General features: G+C 45.6%; 2 protein-coding genes across 4 annotated transcripts in view; both read left to right on the top strand.

Moving 5' to 3' along the window:
- Nucleotides 1-10,610, top strand: part of VARS2 (valyl-tRNA synthetase 2, mitochondrial) — a 38,352-nt gene extending 27,742 nt beyond the window's left edge. For all 3 annotated transcript variants that reach the window (XM_080991619.1, XM_080991618.1, XM_080991620.1), the window contains 8 exons: nucleotides 53-131; nucleotides 846-973; nucleotides 3,316-3,468; nucleotides 4,921-5,130; nucleotides 6,678-6,789; nucleotides 7,139-7,320; nucleotides 8,509-8,658; nucleotides 9,665-10,610. In XM_080991619.1, the coding sequence (XP_080847745.1) occupies nucleotides 53-131; nucleotides 846-973; nucleotides 3,316-3,468; nucleotides 4,921-5,130; nucleotides 6,678-6,789; nucleotides 7,139-7,320; nucleotides 8,509-8,658; nucleotides 9,665-9,766 (1,116 nt within the window). In that variant the 3' untranslated portion in view covers nucleotides 9,767-10,610. The remainder of the gene's footprint in view (nucleotides 1-52; nucleotides 132-845; nucleotides 974-3,315; nucleotides 3,469-4,920; nucleotides 5,131-6,677; nucleotides 6,790-7,138; nucleotides 7,321-8,508; nucleotides 8,659-9,664) is intronic.
- Nucleotides 10,611-12,799: 2,189 nt separating this feature from the next.
- LOC308469820 (E3 ubiquitin-protein ligase TRIM39-like) lies at nucleotides 12,800-25,694 on the top strand. Its single transcript, XM_080992794.1, has 6 exons — nucleotides 12,800-13,410; nucleotides 19,059-19,154; nucleotides 21,138-21,368; nucleotides 22,619-22,641; nucleotides 23,227-23,345; nucleotides 24,703-25,694. Exons 1-6 carry the CDS (start codon nucleotides 12,952-12,954, stop codon nucleotides 25,209-25,211), a joined length of 1,437 nt encoding a protein of 478 aa, XP_080848920.1. The 5' UTR covers nucleotides 12,800-12,951; the 3' UTR covers nucleotides 25,212-25,694.
- Nucleotides 25,695-25,703: the final 9 nt, after the last annotated feature.

The following is a 25,703-nucleotide window of genomic DNA, read 5'->3' as shown; positions in this document are numbered from 1 at the left end:
TTTTGGGGGTTCCTGTGTGTTCTCACCTCCTCCTATCATTGTCCCTTTCCAGCAGCGAGATTTTCCTCAAGGAATTCCCGAATGTGGAACCGATGCCCTCAGGTTCGCTCTCTGCTCCTATTCTGCCCAAGGTGAGAAGTTGGAACGTTCCCCTTTATTTTCTGGGGGGCCCTGTCCATGAAATAACCAAAGGAGAAGTGGCTTCAGTTCCTGGCATTTCCAGCTGTGACTGGGAGAGATCCCTGTCTGACAAGGAGATGCCAGTCATTGGCAGACAGAACTAAGCGAGATGGACCCAGTGATCTGGCTCAATATGAGGCAGCTTTACGTGTTTCTGTTTAGCATTGTAACCAGTTTTAATAATAATAATAATAATTTTTATTTATACCCCGCCCTCCCCAGCCAAGGCCGGGCTGAATGAATACAACTTACAAATAAGATTAAAATACAACATTAAAAATATAGAAACATTATAATATTAAAATGCAGCCTCATCACAGGAGGAGAAAGGAAAAAGAAAAAAGGGGAGGGAATCAAATTGGCTCCAAGCCAAAGGCCAGGCGGAACAACTCTGTCTTACAGGCCCTGCAGAAAGAGATCAGATCCTGCAGGGCCCTGGTCTCATGAGACAGAGGGTTCCACCAGGCCGGAGCCAGTGTTGAGAAGGCCCTGGCTCTGGTTGAGGCTAATCTGACTTCCTTAGGGCCTGGGACCTCTAGGGTGTTGCTATTTGTGGACCTTGAGGCTCTCCGTGGGGCATACCGGGAGAGGTGGTCCTGTAGGTACGGGGATGTAGCCGACTTGGAAACTGAGGCCCTTAACATCACATGCATGCCCTTCCTCAGGCGACGGCATTAACCTCGACGTGGCTGCGGTGGAGAGCGCCAGTCGTTTCTGCAACAAAGTGTGGAATGCCCTGAAGTTTACTTTGGGAGCCTTGGGAGAAGGATTTACGCCAGTGGAGCCAGAGAAGGTAACTGGGATGTGTGTACGCAGGGAAAGGGGTGATTTGCTTACAGAATATGTTGACGTCTGTCGGTCTGCCTTTGTGCTGTGTAACACGTAGACTGCAGAATAGAGGGCTCCCGAAGAAACAGACATCTCCTTAACCTTTCAGCATACCTAGCATTTGACTAGTAAGCATTTTCTGCACTTGTCTACCACACTGACAGCCGAATCCTAGACATGTTGGCTCAAAAGTCAGTTCCACTGGGCGAAGTTTTTTATGTTTGCCACTACTGCGGCTTGTGTTTTGTTAGCCCCGAAATGGAAAATGAGCGAGGTCCCAACTGAAGAAGAATGGTAACTTAAACTGATGGAATACGTGCAGCTTGCGGACTTAATATACAGAACATGGGTAGGCAAACTAAGGCCCGGGGGCCGGATCCGCCCCAAACGCCTTCTAAATCTGGCCCGTGGACGGTCCGGGAATCAGCGTGTTTTTACATGAGCAGAATGTGCCCTTTTATTTAAAATGCATCTCTGAGTTATTTTGGGGCAAAGGAATTCGTTCATTTCCCCCAAAAAAATATAGTCTGGCCTCCCACAAGGTCTGAGGGACAGCGGACCAGTGCCCTGCTGAAAAAGCTTGCTGACCCCTGATATAGAATAAGAGAACAAGAAGAACATATGTTTAGAGAAGATTGGAAAATGTTTATTGAATATATGGGGGGGGGGAAATTGTGTACACTTGAAAACGTTAAGATAAATTCAACAGTGTAAATAAGTTCTGATGGACGTAATATGTAAAATATGTAGGCATTTATGATATGCAAAATGAACCATGGAAGGAGAAGAAGGGAAGTCATTGATATTTTAAGGTTGTTTAAATGAATATTTTAAATTGTAAAACAGAAAATTTATATAGAAAAATAAATAGATTGATAGATGATAGATAGATAGATACAGTGGTACCTCTAGATACGAATGGGATCTGTTCTGGAGCCCCGTTCACATCTAGAAGCAAACGTAACAAGTGACGGCACGTCTGCGCACGCACGCGTTGGCTTCTGTGCATGCACGTGGCATCATTTTGAGCGTCTGCGCATGCGCAAGCGGCGAAACCCAGAAGTAACGCTCCCCGTTACTTCCGGGTTGCCACGGAGCGCAACTCGAACGCGCTCATCCCGAAGCACATTCAACCCGAGGTATGACTGTAGATATGAATGAGAATGAATGAAGTAGGATGTGCTTGAGAGCAAAACTCCCCTCCGACATTCAGGCGCAATCTGTGCATTAGGAGAGGGGAGCACAAAAGCCTGCAGCCTCAGCAATGCTCATTCACAGAATGCTAAACTATGGTTTGGCATTACACCCGGAACAGGCCATAGGGCAAGAAGGAAGGACTCTAGGGAGGTCTAAGCAGCCTTAAGGACAGTGCAGCATGGCAACCGAGGTAGTTGGGCGATTTCTTCGCTCGTGAATTTTTTCAGCCATCTGTTAGAAAATATCGGGTCAAGTATTGTGAGTACTATATAGTCCTCTCTTAGGGCTACCTACTACGAAATTGCCCAGAGTCATGCAGGTCTCCCAATGTAAATTTGCACTCCCTCCTACGTGTAACTAGTTATTCAGTCCCTGCAAATGCCACAATAAATTGGGTTATTCTTTAAGGTGCTACAAGAGACTTTGCTTTTGCTGCAAGAGACTAGCACAGCTAGATTTTCAGGAAGACGTACCTAACAACATGTTTATGTTAAAACAGCCTTCTGCAATCTGGTACCCCAACCAGACTCCAACTCCTGTATTCCCTGACTTTGCCCTTCTGACTGGGACGGATGGGAGTTGTAGTCTGACGACACCTGGAGTGCACTTGGTTGCAGAAGGCTGTGTCAAAACGTGCTCTGTATTAAATATTTTGCCATGTATACACTAATGGTTGTATCCAGTGCTAGTCCTGCTCCAGAGTGAAGTTATTGGACGTGACTAACTTAGGTTTGTTAATTTCACCAGGCGTGCTGGTGAACTTTGTTAGCTACCACCTAAAATGTAATGCAAAGCAGCAGCGCTGAGGGCTGAAGCTTTTACAGTTCTGTGCTCCACCTGCTTCCATTTCCAGCATTCATTCCAGCTCTCACCTTTTCTGTCATTATGGGCTTGTGAGCAATGTGGGAGAAGGGGAGAAATAAAGGAAAACACAGGGCTTAGTCTGCAGGCAAGTGATGCAGTCACCTTGCAATGGGTCTGGCCAGTGATTTGATGGGAGACAGCTAGGAACCTTATGGCCTCTGTCTTGAGTTGCATGAGAGAAGAAAGGTGCGGTAGAAATTTTAATACACTGGAATACTTCTGCCACTCATTTGCCTCTTCCTCCAGGTCTTCCCTAGCTCCCCGATGGAGCGCTGGATCCTCAGTCGTCTCTACTACACAGTGGAAGATTGTGCCCGGAGGTTTGAAGGGTACGAACTGCATTCTGTCGCGTCCTCGGTCCATCTTTTCTGGCTGCACGATTTCTGCGATAACTACTTGGTGAGCTCTTCCTGTGGGTTCAGATTCCTACCACCTCTCTGGGAGTGAGATGGGCAGGACTAGATCGTAGCCTGAGAAGTGAAAAACTTGCAGGTCAGGATACAGGTGGGCATCGTCTAGGGCAGTGGTTCTCGACCTGTGGGTCCCCAGATGTTGTTGGACTACAACTCCCATCATCCCTGAGCTCTGGCCTTGCTAGCTAGGGGTAATGGGAGTTGTAGTTCAACAACATCTGGGGACCCACAGTTCGAGAAAGGCTGGTCTAGGGAGTATGATTCTGGTTCTCATATTTTCCATGAGATTTTTCACCGGAGGTGAGGCTTTGAGTAATCTGGGTGCTCTATACGCTGAAGCAGGTGTTGATTTATTGTGGGTGGCAAGGATAATTGTGGGGGAAAGAGGGCATGGAGAAAGAAAGAGAGAGAGAGAGGTGGCGGCAGAATGAGAATATGGAGCGCAGAAAAAGAAAGAATAGAATGTTGGGAGTGGCAGAGTGCTATTTCACTCACGTGCAGCTTATTATTATTATTATTATTATTATTATTATTATTTGAATTTATATACTGCCCTATACCCGGAGGTCTCAGGGCGGTTCATAGAAAAGATCACAATATATAAAATCAAAATAAAAACAATAAACCCCCCCACACACACACATACAGTGGTACCTCGGGTTACAGACGCTTCAGGTTACAGACTCCACTAACCCAGAAATAGCACCTTGAGTTAAGAACTTTGCTTCAGGATGAGAACAGAAATTGCTCGGCAGTGGGCAGCCCCATTAGCTAAAGTGGTACCTCAGATTAAGAACAGTTTCAGCTTAAGAACGGACCTCCAGAACGAATTAAGTTCTTAACCCGAGGCACCACTGTAGTCACATTTTTAAAGGGTATAGGATGTCAATCAGGTCAACCAAAGGCCTGGTTAAAAAGGAACGTTTTTGCCTGGCACCTAAAGGTATATAATGAAGGTGCCAGGTGAACTTCCCTGGGGAGAGCATTCCACAGACAGGGAGCCACTGCAGAGAAGGCCCCGTTCTCCAGGTGCAGGTTTCCCACAGGCATCTGGTCGGCCACGATGAGAAAAGGATGTTGGACTAGATGAGCCATTGGCTTGATCCAGCAGGCTCATTTTATGTCTTCCATCCTTTTTTTTGGCTCTCTTCCCACCCCTTGCTTGCATGTGCCCTCCAACAGGTTACCTCAAAGTAAAGGAAAATATTCCCCCACCCCCATGCTGAACCATTTACAGATGCTGCATGAGGCCCTTGGTATGTTACGGGACTACAACTCCTATTAGCTCCAGCTAGCCCGGCTGACGATCAGGAGCGATGGGAGTTGTAGTCCGTCAACATCTGGAGGGCCGCAGCTTCCCAACCCTGGCATGGAGTTGGGTCTTCAGAAAGCATCTCTCTTCCCAGATGATGGTAACACGCCTGTTTTTCATCCACAGGAGTCTGTGAAGCCCATATTGAGGAGCAGGGATCCATCTCGACTACTCTCCACCCGTCAGACCTTGCACAGTTGTGCGGACGTGGCTCTGCGCCTCCTTTCTCCCTTTATGCCTTTCCTCACAGAGGAACTGTGGCAGCGCCTCCCCAGGATCAGATCCCAGTCTCCTCCCAGTATCTGCGTGGCCAGATATCCCAGTGCAGAGCAACTGGTGAGGGCGTTTCCGGGGACCTGAAAGAAGGAAATGTGTTAAAATGGGGGCGGGGGGAGCATTTCAAAGTGATTCAGGGCTCACCTGTGCATTTTCCAGAAGTGCTTGTACAAGTTTACTTCGTAAGCCTTGGAATACCGTGGTACCTTGGTTCTCAAACTTAATCCGTTCCTGTCCGTTCCAAAACCAAAGCGTTCCAAAACCAAGGCGTGCTTTCCCATAGAAAGTAATGCCCTTCAAGACATTTAAAAACAACCCTAAAACAGCAATTTAACATGAATTTTACTATCTAACGACACCATCGATCCATAAAATGCAAGCAATAATCAATGTACCGTTCTATAACATAAAAAGACAGTATTGTAGATGATTAAAAAATAAATTCTTACCTGCACTGATGATAGTCATTGTTTGGATGGGGGGCTTTTATGCATTTCTGCAGTCACACAATCAATCAATCAGTAGCTGAACTGTGTTCCACACAGTCATGAAAACAAATTAATCGAAAAGCCTCAAAAACAAAAAATAAATAGCAAAAACAAAAGCGCCAAACTTAATCAGTTCCGGAAGTCCATTTGTCTTCCAAAATGTTCAAAAACCAAGGCACAGCTTCTGATTGGTGCAGGCGCCCCGCAAACAATAGCCGACAGCCGCATTGCATGTTTGGCTTCTGAAAAGCGTTCCCAACCTGGAACACTTACTTCCAGGTTTTCAGAGTTTGAGAACCAAGGTACCACTGTACAAGGTCCCTCTTCTGAATATCCAGTAATGTAGATATTACAGCACGTTCTAGTTTCAACTTTGGCCACATCTGCATCATACATCGAAAGCGCTGTGGTGCCATTTTGAAGGTGCTGTGAGTTGTTGGGAGACCGTGCTTCTCCTCAGAGAGATACAATTCCCAGAGTTCCCTGGGAAAGGGATTGGATAATTAAACCACTCTGAGAATTGTAACTCTGTGAGGGGAATAGGCATCTCCTAACAAGTCTCAGCACCATTAATAAACTGCTGCTCCCACAAATCTTTGGGGGAAGCCATGGCACTTAAACTGGTGTAAGGTTTTCTACAATATGTAAGTTTCATGAAATAGATACGAAATATAATAGTGAACTTTAAAGGTATGGTGCAGCCGTGGCTCTAATTCTACAAGGAAAGAAGGATCTTTTCAAGTCCCCCCCCCCCCCATTTCTATACCGCTTTATGTTTTTAAGAAAAATCTCAAAGTGGTTTACAGCATATTAAACATCAATAAAACAATCCAGAATCAAACATTTCTGAAGAACGTAAAATAAATCATATACAGTCAAAGAAACATCATTAACAGGAAACTAAAATATTATCTAAAAGATTTCAAAATAAAACATTACAGAGGAGGTCAGCTACGGAATACATATTTAACACAAAGTTTTTTAAAAATCTTAAACATTTCAAAAGGAAACATTGCGAAGTGAAGTCAAATATAAAATGCACATTTAAAACAGCATAATTAACAAGAAAATAAAATATTATCATAAGCATGACAGTTTTCCCCTCCTCCACATTTCCAGGCTCACTGGCGTCATCCCGACGAAGAGGCAAACTTCCTGTTAGTACAGGAAGTCATTAGAGCTGTCCGTGCCCTGAGGGCAACTTACCAGCTGACCAAAGCTCGGCCAACAGGTAAGACCTCTTCAGATGTCTGCTGTGTGGAAAACTGTTCATTTCACACAAGGGCTTACTAAGGAAATGTGGTCACTGGGATAGAAAAATAGTTCCCTCACTCCTGATAGAGCAGGTACTCCCAAACTCGGCCCTCCAGGTGTTTTGGGACTACAACTCCCATCATCCCTAGCTAACAGGACCAGTGGTCAGGGATGATGGGAACTGTAGTCCCAAAACATCTGGAGGGCCGAATTTGGGGATGCCTATGATAGAAGGTATAACTTGTGCCCCTTCCCTCCAATTGGCTGATACCTTTAATTGTCTGAGGACAGTGGCTGTATTTTTAAATCTCTGTGTCTGTCCCTAGTGTATCTGGTTTGCCCAGAGGCAGTTCCCCGTGGCGTATATGAGACCTATCGAGAATCCCTGCAGACTTTGTCCTTGGCTGGAACTCTGAAACTCCTCTCAGGTATCGAGGGAGCAGAACTACCTGCAAGTTGCGTGGCTGCGAAGGGGCACGAGCACACTGCCATCTATGTGGATCTGCAGGTAAGACCCACGTTGGGGCAACTGCTTGGTTCAAGGAGACAGGTTCATAAGAAAACCAAAGAAAGGTGGTGTTATAAGAAAAAAACCTGCTCCCTTTCCCATATGGGGTATTCCGGAGCCCATATAGAGTCCTTAAGCGGGTTCCCTATTGGTAGGAGAAAACAGAGGCCAAGCAGAATTATATTGAGAAGCAAAGCGGCTAGTAAGCCTGATCTTTATTCAAGGAACTGTTGCAATAGGGTCACCACACGCAGGAGGGTTGAGAACCCTGAAAAATGCTGCACAAGCCCTTATATAGACTTTTGAAATTGCCCGCCCAGTAGCCCAAGACCACCACCCCCTGAAACATCATAAATACATCACAGAAGGAGGCCATCTACAGCAGAAATCCTGCCTGACAGGATGTCTGATAATGGTCACTGATTGCATTACCTGGGCAACCCAGCCATTCTTCTGTGATGGTAAATACTTTTAGATCCTGAATCCGGTTCATAGGTTCACCCTATTCATGCACAAATGTGCCCTTAAGACAGGATTTGCAAGCCAAAAGACAATGGGAAGGCTTTCCCCATTTTTCCTCCCTTACTGCAGAGGAACATTTGAGGTCATTGGGAGAGTAAAAATGGCATCAGAATTGCTCTCCTGTACTATTTCAGACGGGACGCGGGTGGCGCTGTGGGTTAAACCACAGAGCCTAGGGCTTGCTGATCAGAAGGTCGGCAGTTCGAATCCCTGCGACAGGGTGAGCTCCCGTTGTTCGGTCCCTGCTCCTGCCAACCTAGCAGTTCGAAAGCACATCAAAGTGCAAGTAGATAAATAGGAACTGCTCCGGCGGGAAGGTAAACGGTGTTTCCGTGCGCTGCTCTGGTTTGCCAGAAGCGGCTTAGTCATGCTGGCCACATGACTCCCTCAGCCAATAAAACGAGATGAGCACCGCAACCCCAGAGTCGTCCGCGACTGGACCTAATGGTCAGGGGTCCCTTTACCTTTACTATATTTAGATATGTGTGCATTTGTCAATATTTATTCTACATTTGAGACCTTAAAATTCTTGTAACAGTGGTGACCAGGTGAAATGCATTGTGGGAGGATTATGGCCACCTTTCAGGGAGTAACTTCAAGGGGGTGTAGAAGGAGGTTCTTTTAAATGTATATCATGCATTGAACCCGTGACGCTTCTCACCATAGGGATTGGTTGACCCCCAAAAGGAGCTCCTCAAATTTGCATCTCGGCAAAAGAAACTGGAGCGGCAGCTGGCAGATCTCACCGTACGGGTTCAAGGGGCCAGATATCAGGAGCAGGTCTCCCCAAAAGCCAAACTCGATCACCAGCAAAAGGTATTAACTGCTATGGGGGGGGGGGGGCTATGGTTGCACACCACATTAAACAACAGGTAATGTTTAATTGTGCAACGCGAGCAAGCGGTGATCTGGATTGTGTGGCTCAAAAGTTGCTTCTTTGCTCTGGATTGTAACAAGCTTTATTGCATTGTCTGAGCCCAAACTCGTGGCTTTATTTTCGCCAAACGAAACTGCAAGTGGTACTATGGTTTGGTTGGAGAGAAACAAACCTTTTGAGTGTCACCAAAAAAAGAGCATATGGGTATTTTTGAAATACTTCATTGTTGTTCTGGAAAACAATACTTTTTTCCCCCTTTCATTTTAGGCTTTCGACAAAAAAATATTCCTCATTATAATTTTCTTTTTCTTTTAACATCTTTATTGAAAGTTCAAAAAGTACATAGTTATATGTGCACTAAACATGGCAAGATGTAAATAAAAGAGAGAGAAAGAGAAATAGAAACGGCACCCGTGTAGAAGGGAAAGTAAAGGGGGGGAGGGGGAAAAACCCAAAACTATACTTTACAAGGTTGTTATTGTACTTCACCAGATCTTAACCTGGTGTAAGAATGGATTCCAAATATCATTGAATTTGTCCATGGCAAGTCTGCATTTATATGCAAGTTGCTCATATGTTGCAAGTTTGTAGAAGTCTTCAATCCAATCGTAGAAGGGAGCCACATTTTTATTTTTCCAATTCATCAGTATCAGTCTTTTTGCTGTGGAAAGGACACAGAGACTCATTATAATTTTCTTCTGTTATAATAGTATATCTGTCCTGTGCTTTGCTATTCAACCATAAACTGTTTCTTGGAGCTGATGTCCATAGGATTATACTGCAAGTTTCAGCAAACGAAATAGCATAAATACGTGTTTGTGACATCCTTTGGGTATGAACTTGTGGGGGAATAAGTCTGTATTAGTAACAGCCAAGGCCCTCCTTATTTCACGGGTAGCAGTGATACTTCATCTGCGTGTTTAACTTTCTCCTTTTTTGTCACAGATTTCCTTGCTGCATTCCGAGCTGGAGCAAATAGAACAGGCCAAGTCAGCCCTCCAGAAGATGCCTGTGAGGCAGGAATTGTCTCTTGAACCACCTGAGTAGTGAGGACTGGCAGAAATTAGCCTTACACAGCGTAGGTGGATTAACTACAAGACTGAGAAGATACGGAAGACTGGAAAAAGAAGTTGAAGCTCTGTGCGGTTCTGAGACACCCAGTTCTGCGATGGAGCCTGTCTTGCGGCAAGATGAAGGGTGGCATTGGGTCGGCACACTGACTTGATTTTGAACACTTGGGGTCACCAGCTGGACTCCAGAAGCCTCCATGGGCTGACATGCCACCTTCACAAGTTTAGAGAAGGGATATTTTATCACCAACAAGGTTCAATGCCAGCCTTTACCACTGCAGAAGCTGTGGAACCGTTACGATATACCCTTACCCAACCACTGAGGGCCAGTCTTGATAGCCACACACAGTATGCTTGATGGGTTCAGCTGTTCAAAACCTTCTCCAGGCAACTTGTTCTCACTCTCCCATGGGATGCATTCACACAGAGGGAATAAATATGTGAGCCAGGCTGCCCATGGAGCCGCAGCCACCCACAAGTAATTCACACAACAGTGTTGCTGCGATTGTGGAAAAGTCTTCGCCTGTGGCTATCTGCTTTTTACACTAAATTTATCCATGCGAATGCACTCCAGAGACTGTTGGCACACACCATTCGGAAAAGGATTTGAACGCCTGAGCTTGTTGTCCCATTAATATTTTTTTTAAAGAGAGAAATTTGGTCTTTGTAGTCAAACAAAATGTTGTCTAAAATAATTTTCTTTCTTTTTCACTCCTTGCGATAATGCAGAGTTGGGAATGTATCCACCGGCAAGGTTAACTATGCAGATTTAAGAGGCTTTCATGCCAAGATGAAGTGTAAAATAAATGTTTGGAATTACATCTTCCTTTTAAGTCAATTCCTTTTAAGTCTTTCTTACTATTGCATTTTTGAACATGTAACGTGGATTTTGAACATGCAAAACATGGGCTTAATGCCCCCTGCAGGAGAGATTAAGGGCTGCAAATTGTGAAAGAGGTGTACGGGGAAAGAGGGCAGCCGTAACCCTTCCCTCCCGCCCCCAACAGAGATGTCCCTCTTAGGCACCCCTAAAAGTTCAAGATGCAACCTAGGTGATTAGGATCATGGGCAGCTCACTGCTTAACAAGACCTTGCGGTAGGCAAGGCTTGAAAGAATTGCTCTAGCAAAAGGCTGGAGTGAAGTGTAGGTTTACACAGACCTGCAGCCCAGGTGGGAGTCTCTTGGTCCATCACCTCCAGGTGCAAACTGCTTGAGGTTGATTCCAAACACCTGTTGCAGCATGAGAACAAAGGAACAAGGGCCATAGCCAATTAAATTATTCTGTGAGCAGAACCATTGAAATTAATGGACCTAAGTTAATCATGTCCATTATTTTTAGTGGATCTGCTATGAGTAGGGCTAACACCAGTGAGCAACCCTTTTAATGACCAGTTTGCAACTCAAACTGAACTAACTGAAAAGCAGCTGGAGGAGGAGCAGAAGCAGCCAAAGGCCAAAAACGCAACTGATAGTATTTAGGGGGGGGTGACCTTTCCCCATCCTGAGGACCACCTGGGAAACTTGCCCAAACTGGCTCTAGCCTGGAACTGGCGCAGCTGACCGCTGCTTGGGCCACAGCTGCGGGTGGCCTGAGGAAGCTTCCTCCAACACTTTGCTTGTCCATAAAAAGCAAACCCAGAGAGGGAGAGACTAGAGGCGTGTCAGCACTTTTCAGGGTTCCTCTCCATGGTGAGCTGTTGTGGTTGTAAGTTTGGGCCCCCGGTGGGGAACTGGGTGAGTGAAGGCATAGGCAAAAGCCAGGCTGCTGTGACAAGGAGACAGAGGGGAGTGGGAAAGGGATCAGGTGAAGGAACTGAGATTTATCTCTATTAATTTGTATAAATGTAACTTTTGTATATTTACATAGCTGTCAACATTTCCCTTTTTTAAGGGAAATTCCCTTATTCTGAATAGGATTCCTCGCAAGAAAATGGAAAAGTTGACAGCTATGTATATAACTTTAGTACAGTGGTACCTCGGGTTAAGTACTTAATTCGTTCCGGAGGTCCGTTCTTAACCTGAAACTCTTCTTAAGCTGAAGCACCACTTTAGCTAATGGGGGCTCCTGCTGCTGCGCCACCGGAGCACGATTTCTGTTCTCATCCTGAAGCAAAGTTCTTAACCTGAAGCACTATTTCTGGGTTAGCGGAGTCTGTAACCTGAAGCGTATGTAAACTGAAGCGTATGTAACCCGAGGTACCACTGTATTGCTGTTTTAAGTTGTCCATTACTTTGGGGTAGCTCCACACTCTATAGCACACGCACGTTCAAAGCCCATAACCACCCCCAAAAAATAATGGGAACTGTAGTTTCTGAAGGAGCGTCTCCACCCCCATCGTTCTGCCCGGACGCTGAGGTCCAGCGCCGAGGGCCTTCTGGCGGTTCCCTCATTGCGAGAAGCAAAGCTACAGGGAACCAGGCAGAGGGCCTTCTCGGTAGTGGCGCCCGCCCTGTGGAACGCCCTCCCATCAGATGTCAAAACGATAAACAACTACCTGACATTCAGAAGACATCTTAAGGCAGCCTTGTTCAGGGAAGTTTTTAATGTATGATATTTTAGTGTTTTTTGGTTTCTATGGAAGCCGCCCAGAGTGGCTGGGGAAACCCAGCCAGATGGGCTGGGTACAAATAATAAATTATTATTATTATTATTATTTACTTTAAGGGTACCAGGAATTGGAACTCTTCGAGGGGAAAACGGTAGTTCCCGGGATTCTCTGTGCATCAAATCTGCTTCTTGTGGATCTGCCCCTTACTCCAGGCTTGGGGGGGAACCTTTGGCCTGCTAGGTGTTGTTGAACTACAACTCCCAACAGCCCCAGCAAGCAAGCAAGCACGTGCCAATGCCGTGGGATAGTGGGAACTGTAGTCCAGCAACGTCTGCGAGCCAAAAGTTTCCCCGCGCCTGATTTACTTTATGTACACTCCTTGGAGATAATTTCTCATGCAGTAAGCGGTGTAGAAATAGCCACGTGTTTAAGTTCCACGAGTCCCCACTTCCCCGAGTTTCCTTTTATCGTGCACACCCACTTCTGGCTTTCTCCCCGCCTACTTTCGGTTTAGGGTGGCGGCTGTTTATTTGTGTACGCCTGAGCAAGATAGAGGCAGGCGGTGCCAGCCGGGGCCCTTGCAAGAAAGCGCTGCTTCTTCCTCCTTCCTCCATGGCTGCCGCCGCCGCCGCCCGCGCCCTGCGGGAAGAGCTCTTCTGCCCGATCTGCCTGGATTACTTCGGCGACCCGGTGATCCTGAGCTGCGAGCACAACTTCTGCCGCGCGTGCATCACCGGCTACTGGAGCGGCCTGGGCGACAGCTGCTTCCCCTGCCCGCAGTGCAGGAAGAGGTCCCGCTCCGGGAAGCTCCGGCCCAACGCGCAGCTGGGCAAAGTGGCCGAGAGGGCCAAGGAGCTGGCCGAGCTCCCCGGCGCCTCTCCGGGCGCGCCTTCCCCGCCGCCCGCCCGCAGCAGCAGCCCAGGATCGGGGCCGGTTTGCCGACAGCACCAGGAGCCGCTGAAGTTGTTCTGCCGGGCGGACGAGGCTCTCATCTGCGTGGTCTGCGACAGATCCAAGGAGCACCGATCTCACGCGGTGGTCCCCGCGGACGAGGCAGCCGAGGAGTACAAGGTAAAGGCAGCGAGAGCAGCGGCGCCGTCCCACGAAGTTCCCGTCGGAAGGAATGACACACACACAAACCCGCAATCAGTCAAGTTCATTGCCTTCAGTAGGGCTACTCGTGAGTAAGGCGAGCTTTGCACGCAACCCAGAATAGCGGGAAGGATCGTCGCTTGGGATGCTTTTGCTCCAGTGATCTCTGTTCACGAGATACTTGCATTAAAAACAAAACATTATTTTGCTTTTGAAGGGGGGGCGAGGTGAGAGATTGGGGGGTGCATTTTGCACGCAAAGGATTTCTTAAGAATGGCAGTATCCCTCCTTATTGCTTTATGTATCGAAACAATAAGAGACACACACACGACACATTCAGTGTACAGCTAAGGTTACATCATATACAGTGGTACCTTGGTCAAAATAAAAAAAATCCTTCCAGTAGCACCTTTAAGACCAACTAAGTTAGTTCTTGGTATGAGCTTTCGTGTGCAAGCACACTTCTTCAGATACACTGAAGAAGTGTGCTTGCACACGAAAGCTCATACCAAGAACTAACTTAGTTGGTCTTAAAGGTGCTACTGGAAGGATTTTTTTTTATTTTGACTATGGCAGACCAACACGGCTACCTATCTGTAAGTGGTACCTTGGGTTACATACGCTTCAGGTTACAGACTCCGCTAACCCAGAAATAGTACCTCGGGTTAAGAACTTTGCTTCAGGATGAGAACAGAAATTGCACAGCGGCAGCAGGAAGCCCCATTAGCTAAAGTGGTGCTTCAGGTTAAGAACAGTTTCAGGTTAAGAACGGACCTCTGGAACGAATCAAGTACTTAACCCGAGGTACCACTGTACTATCCTAAGACTTCACACTTATCAGCTTTACGTAGATATATATACCATTACATATAATTTATATTATTATTTTTAAATGATATTTATTAAAATTTCAGAAAAAAGAATTACATAAAAACAAGAAATACAAAAATAAAAGACAAAAGTAAAAATACAAGGAAAATACAAAATACAGAATACAGGAATAAAAACACTTAAAAAGGAAAAAAAAAATCAATCTTTCCATGCCTTACATTCATATCCTTGTTTCCCTGACCTCCTCATACCTCCCTTTTTTGTATTCCAATTCAATTAGTTAATTCAGCAATTTCTTTCCCTCTTTATTTTCTCTTAATCCTTTAACTTAATATAGTATAACTTTAAATTTTCACCTGTTATCAATCCATTTTTACATACACCTTTATAGCATTACTGCTTAAACCACTTAACTTCATTCTAACATCATTCTAACATTCATTAATTTTACAATATTTCTGTAGATAGTCTGTAAATTTCTTCCAATCTTCTTTCACCAACTCTTCTCCCTGGTCTCGGATTCTGCCAGTCATTTCCGCCAATTCCATGTAGTCCATCACCTTCATCTGCCATTCTTCCAGAGTGGGTAGGTCTTGTGTCTTCCAATACTTTGCAATAAGTATTCTTGCTGCTGTTGTAGCATACATAAAGAAAGTTCTATCCTTCTTTAGCACCAATTGGCCGATTATGCCTAGGAGAAAGGCCTCTGGTTTCTTCAAGAAGGTATATACCTTTTTAAATTCATTATAGATCATCTCCCAGAAAGCCTTAATCCTTGGGCACGTCCACCAAAGGTGAAAGAATGTACCTTCAGTTTCTTTACATTTCCAACATTTATTATCGGGCAGATGATAGATTTTTGCAAGCTTGACTGGGGTCATGTACCACCTGTATATCATTTTCATAATATTCTCTCTTAAGGCATTGCATGCCGTAAACTTCATACCTGTGGTCCATAACTGTTCCCAGTCAGCCATCATTATGTTATGTCCAACATCTTGTGCCTATTTAATCATAGCAGATTTCACCGTTTCATCCTGAGTATTCCATTTCAACAGCAAGTTATACATCTTTGACAAAATCTTAGTTTTGGGTTCTTACAGTTCTGTTTCTAATTTTGATTTTTCCATCTGGAAGCCAATTTTCTTGTCCAAATTATATGCCTCCATTATCTGATAATAATGAAGCCAGTCTCCCACTTTGTTTTTTAATTTCTCAAAACTCTGCAGTTTCAGTCTATCTCCATCTTGTTCCAAAATTTCCCAATATTTCGGCCATTTGACCTCCATATTGAGCTTTTTCTGAGCTTTCGCTTCCATCGGTGACAGCCACCTTGGGGTTTTGTTTTCCAATAAATCCTTATATTGCTTTCCTGACAATATGATTTTTAAATGCTTTATGTGCTTTGACCTTATCATAACACAGATATGCATGCCATCCAAATACATTGTTAAAACCTTCTAAATCCAAAATGTCTGTGTTTTCAAGAAGCAGCCATTCTTTCAACCAGCAAAAAGCTGCTGATTCATAGTAAAGTTTAAAGTCTGGTAGGGCAAATCCACCTCTTTCCTTTGCATCTGTTAGTATTTTAAATTTTATTCTAGGCTTCTTGCCCTGCCAGACAAATCTAGAAATGTCTCTCTGCCACTTCTTGAAACAATCCATTTTGTCCACAATTTGCAATGTTTGAAACAAAAACAACATTCTAGGCAATACATTCATTTTTATCGCAGCAATACGGCCCAGCAGTGAAAGCTTCAAATTTGACCAAATTTCTAAATCTTTTTTCACTTCAGCCCAGCATTTTTCGTAGTTGTCTTTAAATAAATTCCCATTTTTTGCTGTCATGTTAATCCCCAGGTATTTCACTTTCTTAACCACTGTTAAACCTGTCTCATTCTGAAACCTCTCTCTCTCAATTGGTGTTAAATTTTTCTCTAAAACCTTGGTTTTTAACTTATTCAGTTTAAATCCTGCAACCTGACCAAATTATTGAATCAGTTCTAATACCCTTTTGGTACTAGATTCTGGCTCCTGTAACGTCAATACTAAGTCATCTGCAAATGCTCTCAATTTGTACTGTTTGGCTCCGACTTGTATACCTTTAACCAACTGGTCCCTTCTAATCATATTCAGCAGAACCTCCAGGACCGATATAAAGAGCAATGGGGAGATTGGGCAACCTTGTCGTGTCCCTTTTTCTATCTTAAATTCTTCCGTCACCACATTATTTACAATTAGATTAGCCTTTTGTTCTGAATAAATTGCACTTATACCGTTTTCAAAGCCTTGGCCTACCCCCATCCCCTGTAGGTTCTTCTTCATAAAGCTCCAAGAAATATTGTCAAAAGCTTTCTCCGCATCCACAAATACCAAAACTGCTTTAGTATTTATGTTCACTTGTAATTTTTCTAAGATGTTAATTATGTTTCTCACATTATCCGATAAGTGTCTACCCGGGAGAAAGCCTGCTTGGTCTTTATGAATCTCTTCCACTAACACTTTTTTTAATCTTTTAGCCAAAATGTCTGCAAAAAATTTGTAATCCACATTAAGCAATGAGATGGGACGGTAGTTCTTAAGTTGTGTCTTTTCAGTCTCTGTTTTCGGTACAAGTGTAATATACGCTTCTTTCCACGACTCTGGTGCCCTTTTCCCGTCCATTATTTCATTACAGACTTCCTTCAAAGGTTGTACCAACCATTCTTTTAAGGATCTGTAATATTTAGAGGTCAGTCCATCCGGTCCCGGAGATTTACCTAGTTGCCATTACATATAATTTATAGTGTCCATATAAAGATTTGTATATTGTATGAAAAACATGAATCCACAAAACGCCAGCAGTCCAAGATCGTACTCATAAATATCCTTCCCTGTTTCTAGAGCAGCTTTTGGGGAATCTTCAGCCCTGCGAATGTTCCTGAACTACAACTCCCATCATGCCTGCTCATTGGCCATGCTGGTTGGGACTGATGGGAGCTGTAGTTTAGTAACATCTGGAGGGCCAGGGGTTCCCTGCACCTGCTGTGGCGGTTAAATATCTGAGCCAGGCTGAATGTATCTTGACTCTTAACTTACAGGGGACCTGTGTGGCCATGCAAATGCTCCTGAACTACAACTCCCATCATGCCTGCTCATTGGCCATGCTGGTTGGGACTGATGGGAGCTGGCATGCAACAAGAAATGGAAGGCCACAAGTTCCCTGTCTATAATAATAATAATTGTTTATTATTTGTACCCCGCCCATCTGGCTGGGTTTCCCCAGCCACTCTGGGCAACTTCCGACAAAGATTAAAAATACATTAAAATGTCACACATTAAAAACTTCCCTGTGCTGTTAAGTGCACTTGATTGTAAATATGCAGAACTATAGTTCACTGCCTACTTCCTTTCCATCGCCCAACACACTGCCTATTCTTATCCTACGCCAGAACAGAATGCATGCTAAAAGCAAGCTAAAATCTAGCCATTCATCTGTTTCGCGGGAGGAAGAGCAGAGTCCAGCTCTCATCTCGCCCCTCTAAACACCAAAGTTTTCTAGCTTTTTTAAAAAAAGGTCTCTGCATGCACAGTAACTGTAGCGAAATCAGACTCATTGAGGATCTGTTTGCACACCCAAACAGGGGAACACGGGCTGCAAAAACTACTGTACAGTGGTACCTTGGGTTAAGTACTTAATTCGTTCCGGAGGTCCGTTCTTAACCTGAAACTGTTCTTAACCTGAAGCATCACTTTAGCTAATGGGGCCTCCTGCTGCTTCCGCGCCGCCACTGTGCAATTTTTGTTCTCAACCTGAAGCAAAATTCTTAACCTGAAGCACTATTTCTGGGTTAGTGGAGTCTGTAACCTGAAGCGTATGTAATCCGAGGTACCACTGTACTTCTGCAAGTAGTAAGAGCTTGGTGTGCAGCAGATGTTAATGGATTCCTGTCCCCTTCAGCACCAGCTAACATGGCCAGTGATCAGGGAGGATAGGAGGTGCAATCCAGCAACATCTTGTGGCCTGTGAGTTCCCCCACCCCCTGCCCTAGCTGCAGTGGGGCACGCAAGTATTCCTGGCTTTTTCCTGCTGACATCCAAGCAACGGGCTCCTCCCAGCACAAGCCCAATGTACTCGAGCTTCGCATTTTGCTTTTATTTTCAGTTAGGCTCCCCGCTCCCAGTTATTTAATTTGACATCATTTCCATATTTCTTTATTTCATAACTTGAGGCAATAAAAAAACCACGTGATGCACGCAACCATGCATTTTAAACCCTGTGCAGGAAAGAAGTTTCTCAGGGGTGGTTTTGTAGTAGGGAAATGGCTGGTGGGGAAAAGAGTTGAAGCATTTATTTTCCCCTCCACCTGCTTCTTCCACTCTCAGCCTCTGCCCCTCCAGTGGATTTTTCAAGTTAAAACAGGCTGTTTGGCTACTGTTTCTGTTTGCATATGGAATTCACTTTGGCTCTTAGAAACTTGCCTACGGCCTGCAGTCACAGGGCATTTTGAGATGGAAGGCTTTGTGAGGGTTCACATTTTGGGAGCCTCGCCATTGTCTGAAATGGGCTTTCAGGATCCTCCTACCAGGTGCTTACAGGAACCTAGAACTAGAACCTTGCAGGAAGGAGTGCACACCTTGTAAGGAGGCTTGAGGTCCTACACCTCTCAGGAGGATTTGGGCATCCTAGAAGTGCCTATGATCTGCTTGCCTTGCTCATGCCTATGGAGGGAGCCTATGGCAGGAGAACGATGCAGAAACCCAGAACTGCCCACTCCCTAAGCCTTAAACACCCATCTGCTCTTTGCTATTGGCAGGCCCAGTTTCAGCACCACCTGGCCTTGTTGAAAAGCGAGAGGGACAGCAGGGAGGTCCTTGCAGTGAACCAAGGGAAGAGGCTGGAGATGCTGCTGGTAAGTTCGCCTTCTTAGGCAAAGCTGCCTTTATTATTATTATTATTACCACTATTATTATTATTATTATTATTACCCCGCCCATCTGGCTGGGTTTCCCCAGCCACTCTGGGTGGCTCTCAACAGAGAGGCAGTGTGGTGTAGTGGTTAAGAGCAATAGACTCATAATCTGGGGAACCGGGTTCGCGTCTCCGCTCCTCCACATGCAGCTGCTGGGTGACCTTGGGCCAGTCACACTTCTCTGAAGTCTCTCAGCCCCACTCACCTCACAGAGTGTTTGTTGTGGGGGAGGAAGGGAAAGGAGAATGTTAGCCGCTTTGAGACTCCTTCGGGTAGTGATAAAGCAGGATATCAAATCCAAATCCAATATTAAAAACACAATAATTCATCAAATATTAAAAGCTTCCCTAAACAGGGCTGCCTTCAGATGTCGTCTAAAAGTCAGATAGTTGTTTATTTCTTTGGCATCTGGTGGGAGGGCGTTCCACAGGGCGGGCGCCACTACTGAGAAGGCCCTCTGCCTGGTTCCCTGTAACTTGGCTTCTCGCATGAGGGAACCGCCAGAAGGCCCTCGGCGCTGGACCTCAGTGTCTGGGCAGAACGATGGGAGTGGAGATGCTCCTTCAGGTATATTTGGGGCTTGAGTGACATCACTTAGAAAAGAGGCACATTTTGTGTCAGAATGTGTATGTCCATCTGGCAAATGCTGTCAGACCAGCTGGGGCGACAAATAGCAACAGCAGCTCTTGAAGCAATGGTGCCACAGATCAAAATGTGTAACTCTGGATGGCACACGTACGTATATAGCTAGCAATTAAGAGGCAAATGCCAGCCTGGGCTACACAAATAGAGAGCAGTTGTGCTGCTGAATCGATAGCACACAGTGACCCCAATCCGTACCTTGTAGGGGACGGTTTCCCAAACTTGGGTCTCTGGCTGCTTTTGGACTACAGTTCCCATCATCCCTGACCACTGGTTCTGCCAGCTAGGGATGATGGGAGTTGTAGTCCGAAAAACAGCCAGCGACCTAAGTTTGGGAAACACTGTTGTTGGGAAAGTCGAGGCAAAAAGCAGGGTTGCTGCATTTCAGACCGGGGTAGGATGTAGAGTATAGTCCTCAGCCCAAACCGTAGATCAGGCATAGGCAAACTCAGCCCTCCAGATGTTTTGGGACTACAATTCTCATCATCCCTGACCACTGGTCCTGTTAGCTAGGGATCATGGGAGTTGTAGTCCCAAAACATCTGGAGGGCCGATTTTGCCTATGCCTGCCTTAAAGGTAAAGGGATCCTTGACCATTAGGTCCAGTCGTGACTGACTCTGGGGTTGCGGCGCTCATCTCGCTTTATTGGCCAAGGGAGCCGGCATACAGCTTCCGGGTCATGTGGCCAGCATGACTAAGCCGCTTCTGGTGAACCAGAGCAGGGCATGGAAATGCCGTTTACCTTCTTTACCTTCCCGCCGGAGCGGTACCTATTTATCTACTTGCACTTTGACGTGCTTTCGAACTGCTAGGTTGGCAGGAGCAGGGACAGAGCGACGGGAGCTCACCCCGTGGCGGGGATTCGAACCACCGACCTTCTGATCGGCAAGCCCTAGGCTCTGTGGTTTAACCCACAGCGCCACCCATGTCCCATAGATGTAAGCAAAACCCCAAGCGTAAGACCCAAACTAGACATGGTGGCAAATGCATGGTGTAAGGTTGTTAGCTGACACCTGGAATCTTTCGTATGCAAGCCGGATACTTTACCACTGAGCCACAGTCCTCACAGTTGCTTGTGGGAAGCCCAGCAAGTAGGATTCAAGCAAAAGGGCGCCCTCCCCTCCTGTGTTTTCCAGCGACTGGTATCCAGGAGCATTGCTGAACTTACTCGACTCCGATACTCTGGTTTTGCTGCAGCAAGCAAGGAGAAAAGGTGCTTTTCGATGTTACCTGTCCTTACCCTTTTGGAGTGGCACCGTTTCCCGTTCCTTCCTCCGCAGGGTCGTGCGGAAGCCGAGAGGCAGAGAACTGCCCGCGTGTTCCAGCAGTTAAGGAAGACCCTGCAAGACAGGGAGAGCCATGCCCTACAGGGGCTTTCGGAAGTGGCCAGCGAGCTGGAGAGAAGGCAGCGGGAGAATGAGAGCAAGATCCTGCAGGGGGCACCGCTTCTACGAGGACTGATAGTTGAGCTGGAGCAAATTTGTCAGCGGCCAGATACTGAGCTCCTCAAGGTAAAAGCAGCGGCTGGTGGTTCAGCGTCTTTGGTGCGGGGAGTGGGGTTGAAGACACATTGCCATTTTTGCTGCAGGGTTCCTCTCTCCAGCGTCTTGGAGCTGGCCGTCAGCATGAAAGGGAGAGTTTTTAAGCCACTGCATACTCCAAAGCCAAGCGCTTTGGGAACATTGAAAACAGAAGGTGCTTCTGTTTCGAGAGAATGGTGTGCAAGATCTGTTAATGTACAATGAAACTTCCTGGAAAACACAACTATAAGTTATTTTTATTTTTACTTTTTTTAAAAATTAATTTTTATTTGGTTTTACATATTTAAGTTTATAATCATATCACAACACACCCAAAATGACAAGATTCCCTCGAATCTCTGGACTTCCCACCTTCCCCTCTTTGGGTTCTGTTGTTAAACCTTTTCTATTGCATCTTTTCAATAGTCCATATTTTATACAAGTCCATTATCTCCATAGTACTTGCTACATTACGAGTGTTATTGCAATCCTGCTAACGTTTTCATCTGTTTACTGTGGTCTCCAAGATAAATTATAAATTTCCCCCATCCTTTCTTAAAGTTCTGGTCTTCTTGGTTCCTGAGCTTTCCGGTCAGTTTTGCCATTTTGGCATAGTCCAACAACTTGATTTGCCATTTTTCTCTGGTAGGGACTTTATCTTCTTTCAATCTCTGGGCTAACAACCTCCGTGCAGCTGTCTTCGCATACATAAAAAGTCTTTTCTGCGCCCTTGGAATTCCACCACCCACAATTCCTAATTGACAAGCCTCTGGTTTGTTTTTTATAAAAAAGTTATTTTAAACCTTTTTTTCAGTTCAATGTATATCATTTCCCAGAATACTTTTATTACCTTACATGTCCACCACATATGATAGGAGGTGCCTTCTTTTTCTTTACATTTCCAACAGACATTTGTACCTGTCTTACACATTTTTGCTAACTTACTAGGAGCACAGTATAAGACTTGCTTCGGTGCAGCAGCCTCTAAACTCCCTGCAAAGAGATTGGAAAGAAGGCTTGGTAAATAGGTCGTCTGGAAGCACTCAAAAGCAATAGAATACAAATATACAAATTTAATAAGCCGTCCCGCCACAAAATTAGACTTCAGCAAGAGCCCAGTTCATACATTACACCCCACCCTACCACATAGTTCCTGGAGGAATTTTGAGTTGTGAATTATCATACTGTGAAAGGGCACCCCTTAAAATTCTGCTTTCTCTCCATTTCTTTCCCTCCTTTAGGATGCTGGGAGCCTCTTGAAGAGGTAAGCAACTGTGGTTGTAAGTGTGATTCATTCTGTCAACAACTAGCCCGAGAAGCTTGTAAGCTTGTATCTACCTTCAGTCATGCTCAAAGCAGACCCGTTGAAATTAATAGATGCTGTTAATTTAAAGATAAAGGGACCCCTGACCATTAGGTCCAGTCGTGGCCGACTCTGGGGTTGGGGCACTCATCTCGCTTTATTGGCCGAGGGAGCCGGCGTACAGCTTCTGGGTCATGTGGCCAGCATGACTAAGCCGCTTCTGGCGAACCAGAGCAGCGCACGGAAACACCGTTTACCTTCCCCCCGGAGCGGTACCTATTATCTACTTGCACTTTGACGTGCTTTCGAACTGCTAAGTTGGCAGGAGCAGGGACCGAGCAACGGGAGCTCACCCCGTGGCGGGGATTCGAACCGCCGACCTTCTGATCAGCAAGTCCTAGGCTCTGTGGTTTAACCCACAGCGCCACCTGGGTCGTCGCTTCAATTTCAGTGCGTCTGCTCTGTAGTTGAATACAGCCCAGAGTTTCTGCCAAACAGGATTATGTGCCCAGAAGCCACCTGATTTTTCTCTCTCTTTTGCGGTAGGTGCAAAAACTGGAACTTTCCAAAATGGTCACCGGTGTCCACCATGGAATTGGAAGAGAGAATTTCCCATCTCTCTCGGAAGAAGACTGCCCTGTGGGAGCATATGAACGAGATGAGAGGTTAGTACTTCGCACTAACTTCTTTGCGCAACAACATGCAGGTGCACTGTGGAACTCGCTGCCACAAGAGGCAGTGAAGGCCACAACTTGGCTGGTTTAAAAAAAAAAAAATTAGTCATTCATGGAACATCAGTGGCTATCAATTGGAACTAGCCACAATGGCTGCATTCTACCTTGGCTCTTTCTATGTTAATAGTAGCATTGGTGATGTTAGTTATACCCTAGAAATGGTACTTCCAAGGAAGGGATGGGAGGAAGGTCTCCTCCCCCCCCCTTTTTTTTTACAATGGACATTGAACAAGTTCAGGTAGAGTTGGGTTTTTAGTGTAGAGTGGTCAGGAGAACGGGTATAGAGACAAAAGCATGCCAGGGATTACTATACCGCTTCCATTATACAAAAATCCACTTATCCAGACATGAGGAATTAGTACCCTAAGCCTCGCTATACACCCTACAGATTCAGATATCCAAACAGTTGAATCTGCATGTAGCACGGTAAACAAATAACTGGCCTTGAGCAAGCCTTAATTTTTTGTTTTGCTGGTTTGCGGCAGCAACCATGAAACCATGGTAGAAAGGGGAGGAGGTAGATTGGACAAGTAAGATCATTTCCCCTTTCCTTGTTTGCCTTTTGCAAGGTTTCAGAGGGTTTTCCCTGTTTGTTTCGTTTTTCGTTTTGGGGTCAAAACTCCATGGCTGGGAACGCATTAGAAATTTCCACGCAGCAATCCAGGGAAATTGTTGTCTCGTTAAGAAAATGTTTGCTTTTACAAGCAATTTCCTGAGAATGCAGTGTGTTTGGATAGCGAGACTTGCATTTATATGCCGTGCTTTTTTTTCTAGAAAAAGAGGTGCAGGAACTCTCACCTTTTGGGGATGAAATAAATAAAAAAATAGAAAAAATTGTCCAGTAGCACCTTAGTGACCAACTAAGTTTGTTCTGGGTATAAGCTTTCGTGTGCATGCACACTTCTTCAGATACACTGAAAGAAGTCACCAGACCCTTATATATAGTGGGAGGGTGGGGTAGGGTGGACAACCCTAAGTTGTTGAGCTTTTAGGGGCAACACAGCCACTTTTAGGGGTGCCTCCGATGAGTTCCAGCTGAAAAACAGCCCTGTTTAGATGTAAAAAAAAAAAAAATGCCTCCAGTAACCTCCTTCCAATGGAAACCAAACATAGTAAGCACTGCACTGCTGAAACGTCTCATCGCTCAGGGAATTGGAGCGAGCGCAATAATACTAAGCTGGGCAGCCAGTTTCTCTTCTTATTAATAATCTAGAGTGGAAGGTCTTATCTGTGCATGCGCTTCATATGTGATGTAGATAGAGGCACACATTCCTCTGTGTTATTACAGAGATCATCACCTTGGATCCCGATTCAGCTCATCCCAACCTGGCGATTTCAGCTGACCGGAGGACCGTGAGCCGCAGGGATGGCTTCCCAGCTTACCTCGACACTTCTAGAAGATTCCACCCCTCCTTCTGTGTGCTGGGCTCTGAGGGCTTCTTGAGCGGTCGCCACCACTGGCTGGTAGATGTGAAAGGCCGCTGCGGTTGGGCCCTTGGTGTAGCTCAAGAATCTGTGGAAAGGAAGAGGCCTGTGGTACTTCAACCAGAACATGGGGTTTGGGCTGTGGAGTTGGGGCCCTACCAGCTCCTTCCTGCAACGCCAGCAAATGTGGCAAAGACAGAGACTCCGACCCGGAGGATTCTCGTTAGCTTGGACTATGAGGCAGGGCGGGTGACGTTCTCCGACCCTTGTAGTTCAGAAACACTCTTCACCTTGAGGGGCTCCTTCACGGAGAAGCTTTACCCTTTCTTTTGGCTGTGGTCCCCTGAGGCCTCTCTCACACTGTGTCCCTGAGGCAAAGTTGAGGGGTGGAAAGGAACGGGAGATGCTGTCGCTTGATCACAGTCTTCTGCCCTGGGGCGATGTGGGGAAAAAGAAAGAACAACTTGCACTGATTCACCCACAAAGCTATTTTTGTTAACTCCCAATATACAAGGTCATTCAGACTGATTCCGGGTCTGTGAGTCCTGTTGGAGCCAAGTAGAACTCAGAATCTGCCATAGTCTGTATCAGGGGTTGGCAAAGGATGATGGGAGTTGAAGTCCAACAGCGGATGGTGGGACACACCATCCCTTGATCTATAGGCAATCGTACATTACTAAACCCGTGTTTGCCGGTGAGGCAGAGTGCCCTGGATAGAGTGCTCCACGTAGCCTGGGGAGCTTTAGGTTCCGTTCAGCACATGGTTGCAAAGTGTACCGCGTCCCCTCAAAAAGTATCGCTTTGTCTCTGCCGAATCTACCTCACAGGGTTGAATAAATAGAGAATAAACATGCACACTGCCTT

This window comes from Podarcis pityusensis, assembly GCF_964106645.2.
Source record: "Podarcis pityusensis genome assembly, chromosome: 2".
NCBI lineage: Eukaryota > Metazoa > Chordata > Lepidosauria > Squamata > Lacertidae > Podarcis > Podarcis pityusensis.
This window is presented reverse-complemented; position numbering and strand designations above follow the sequence as displayed.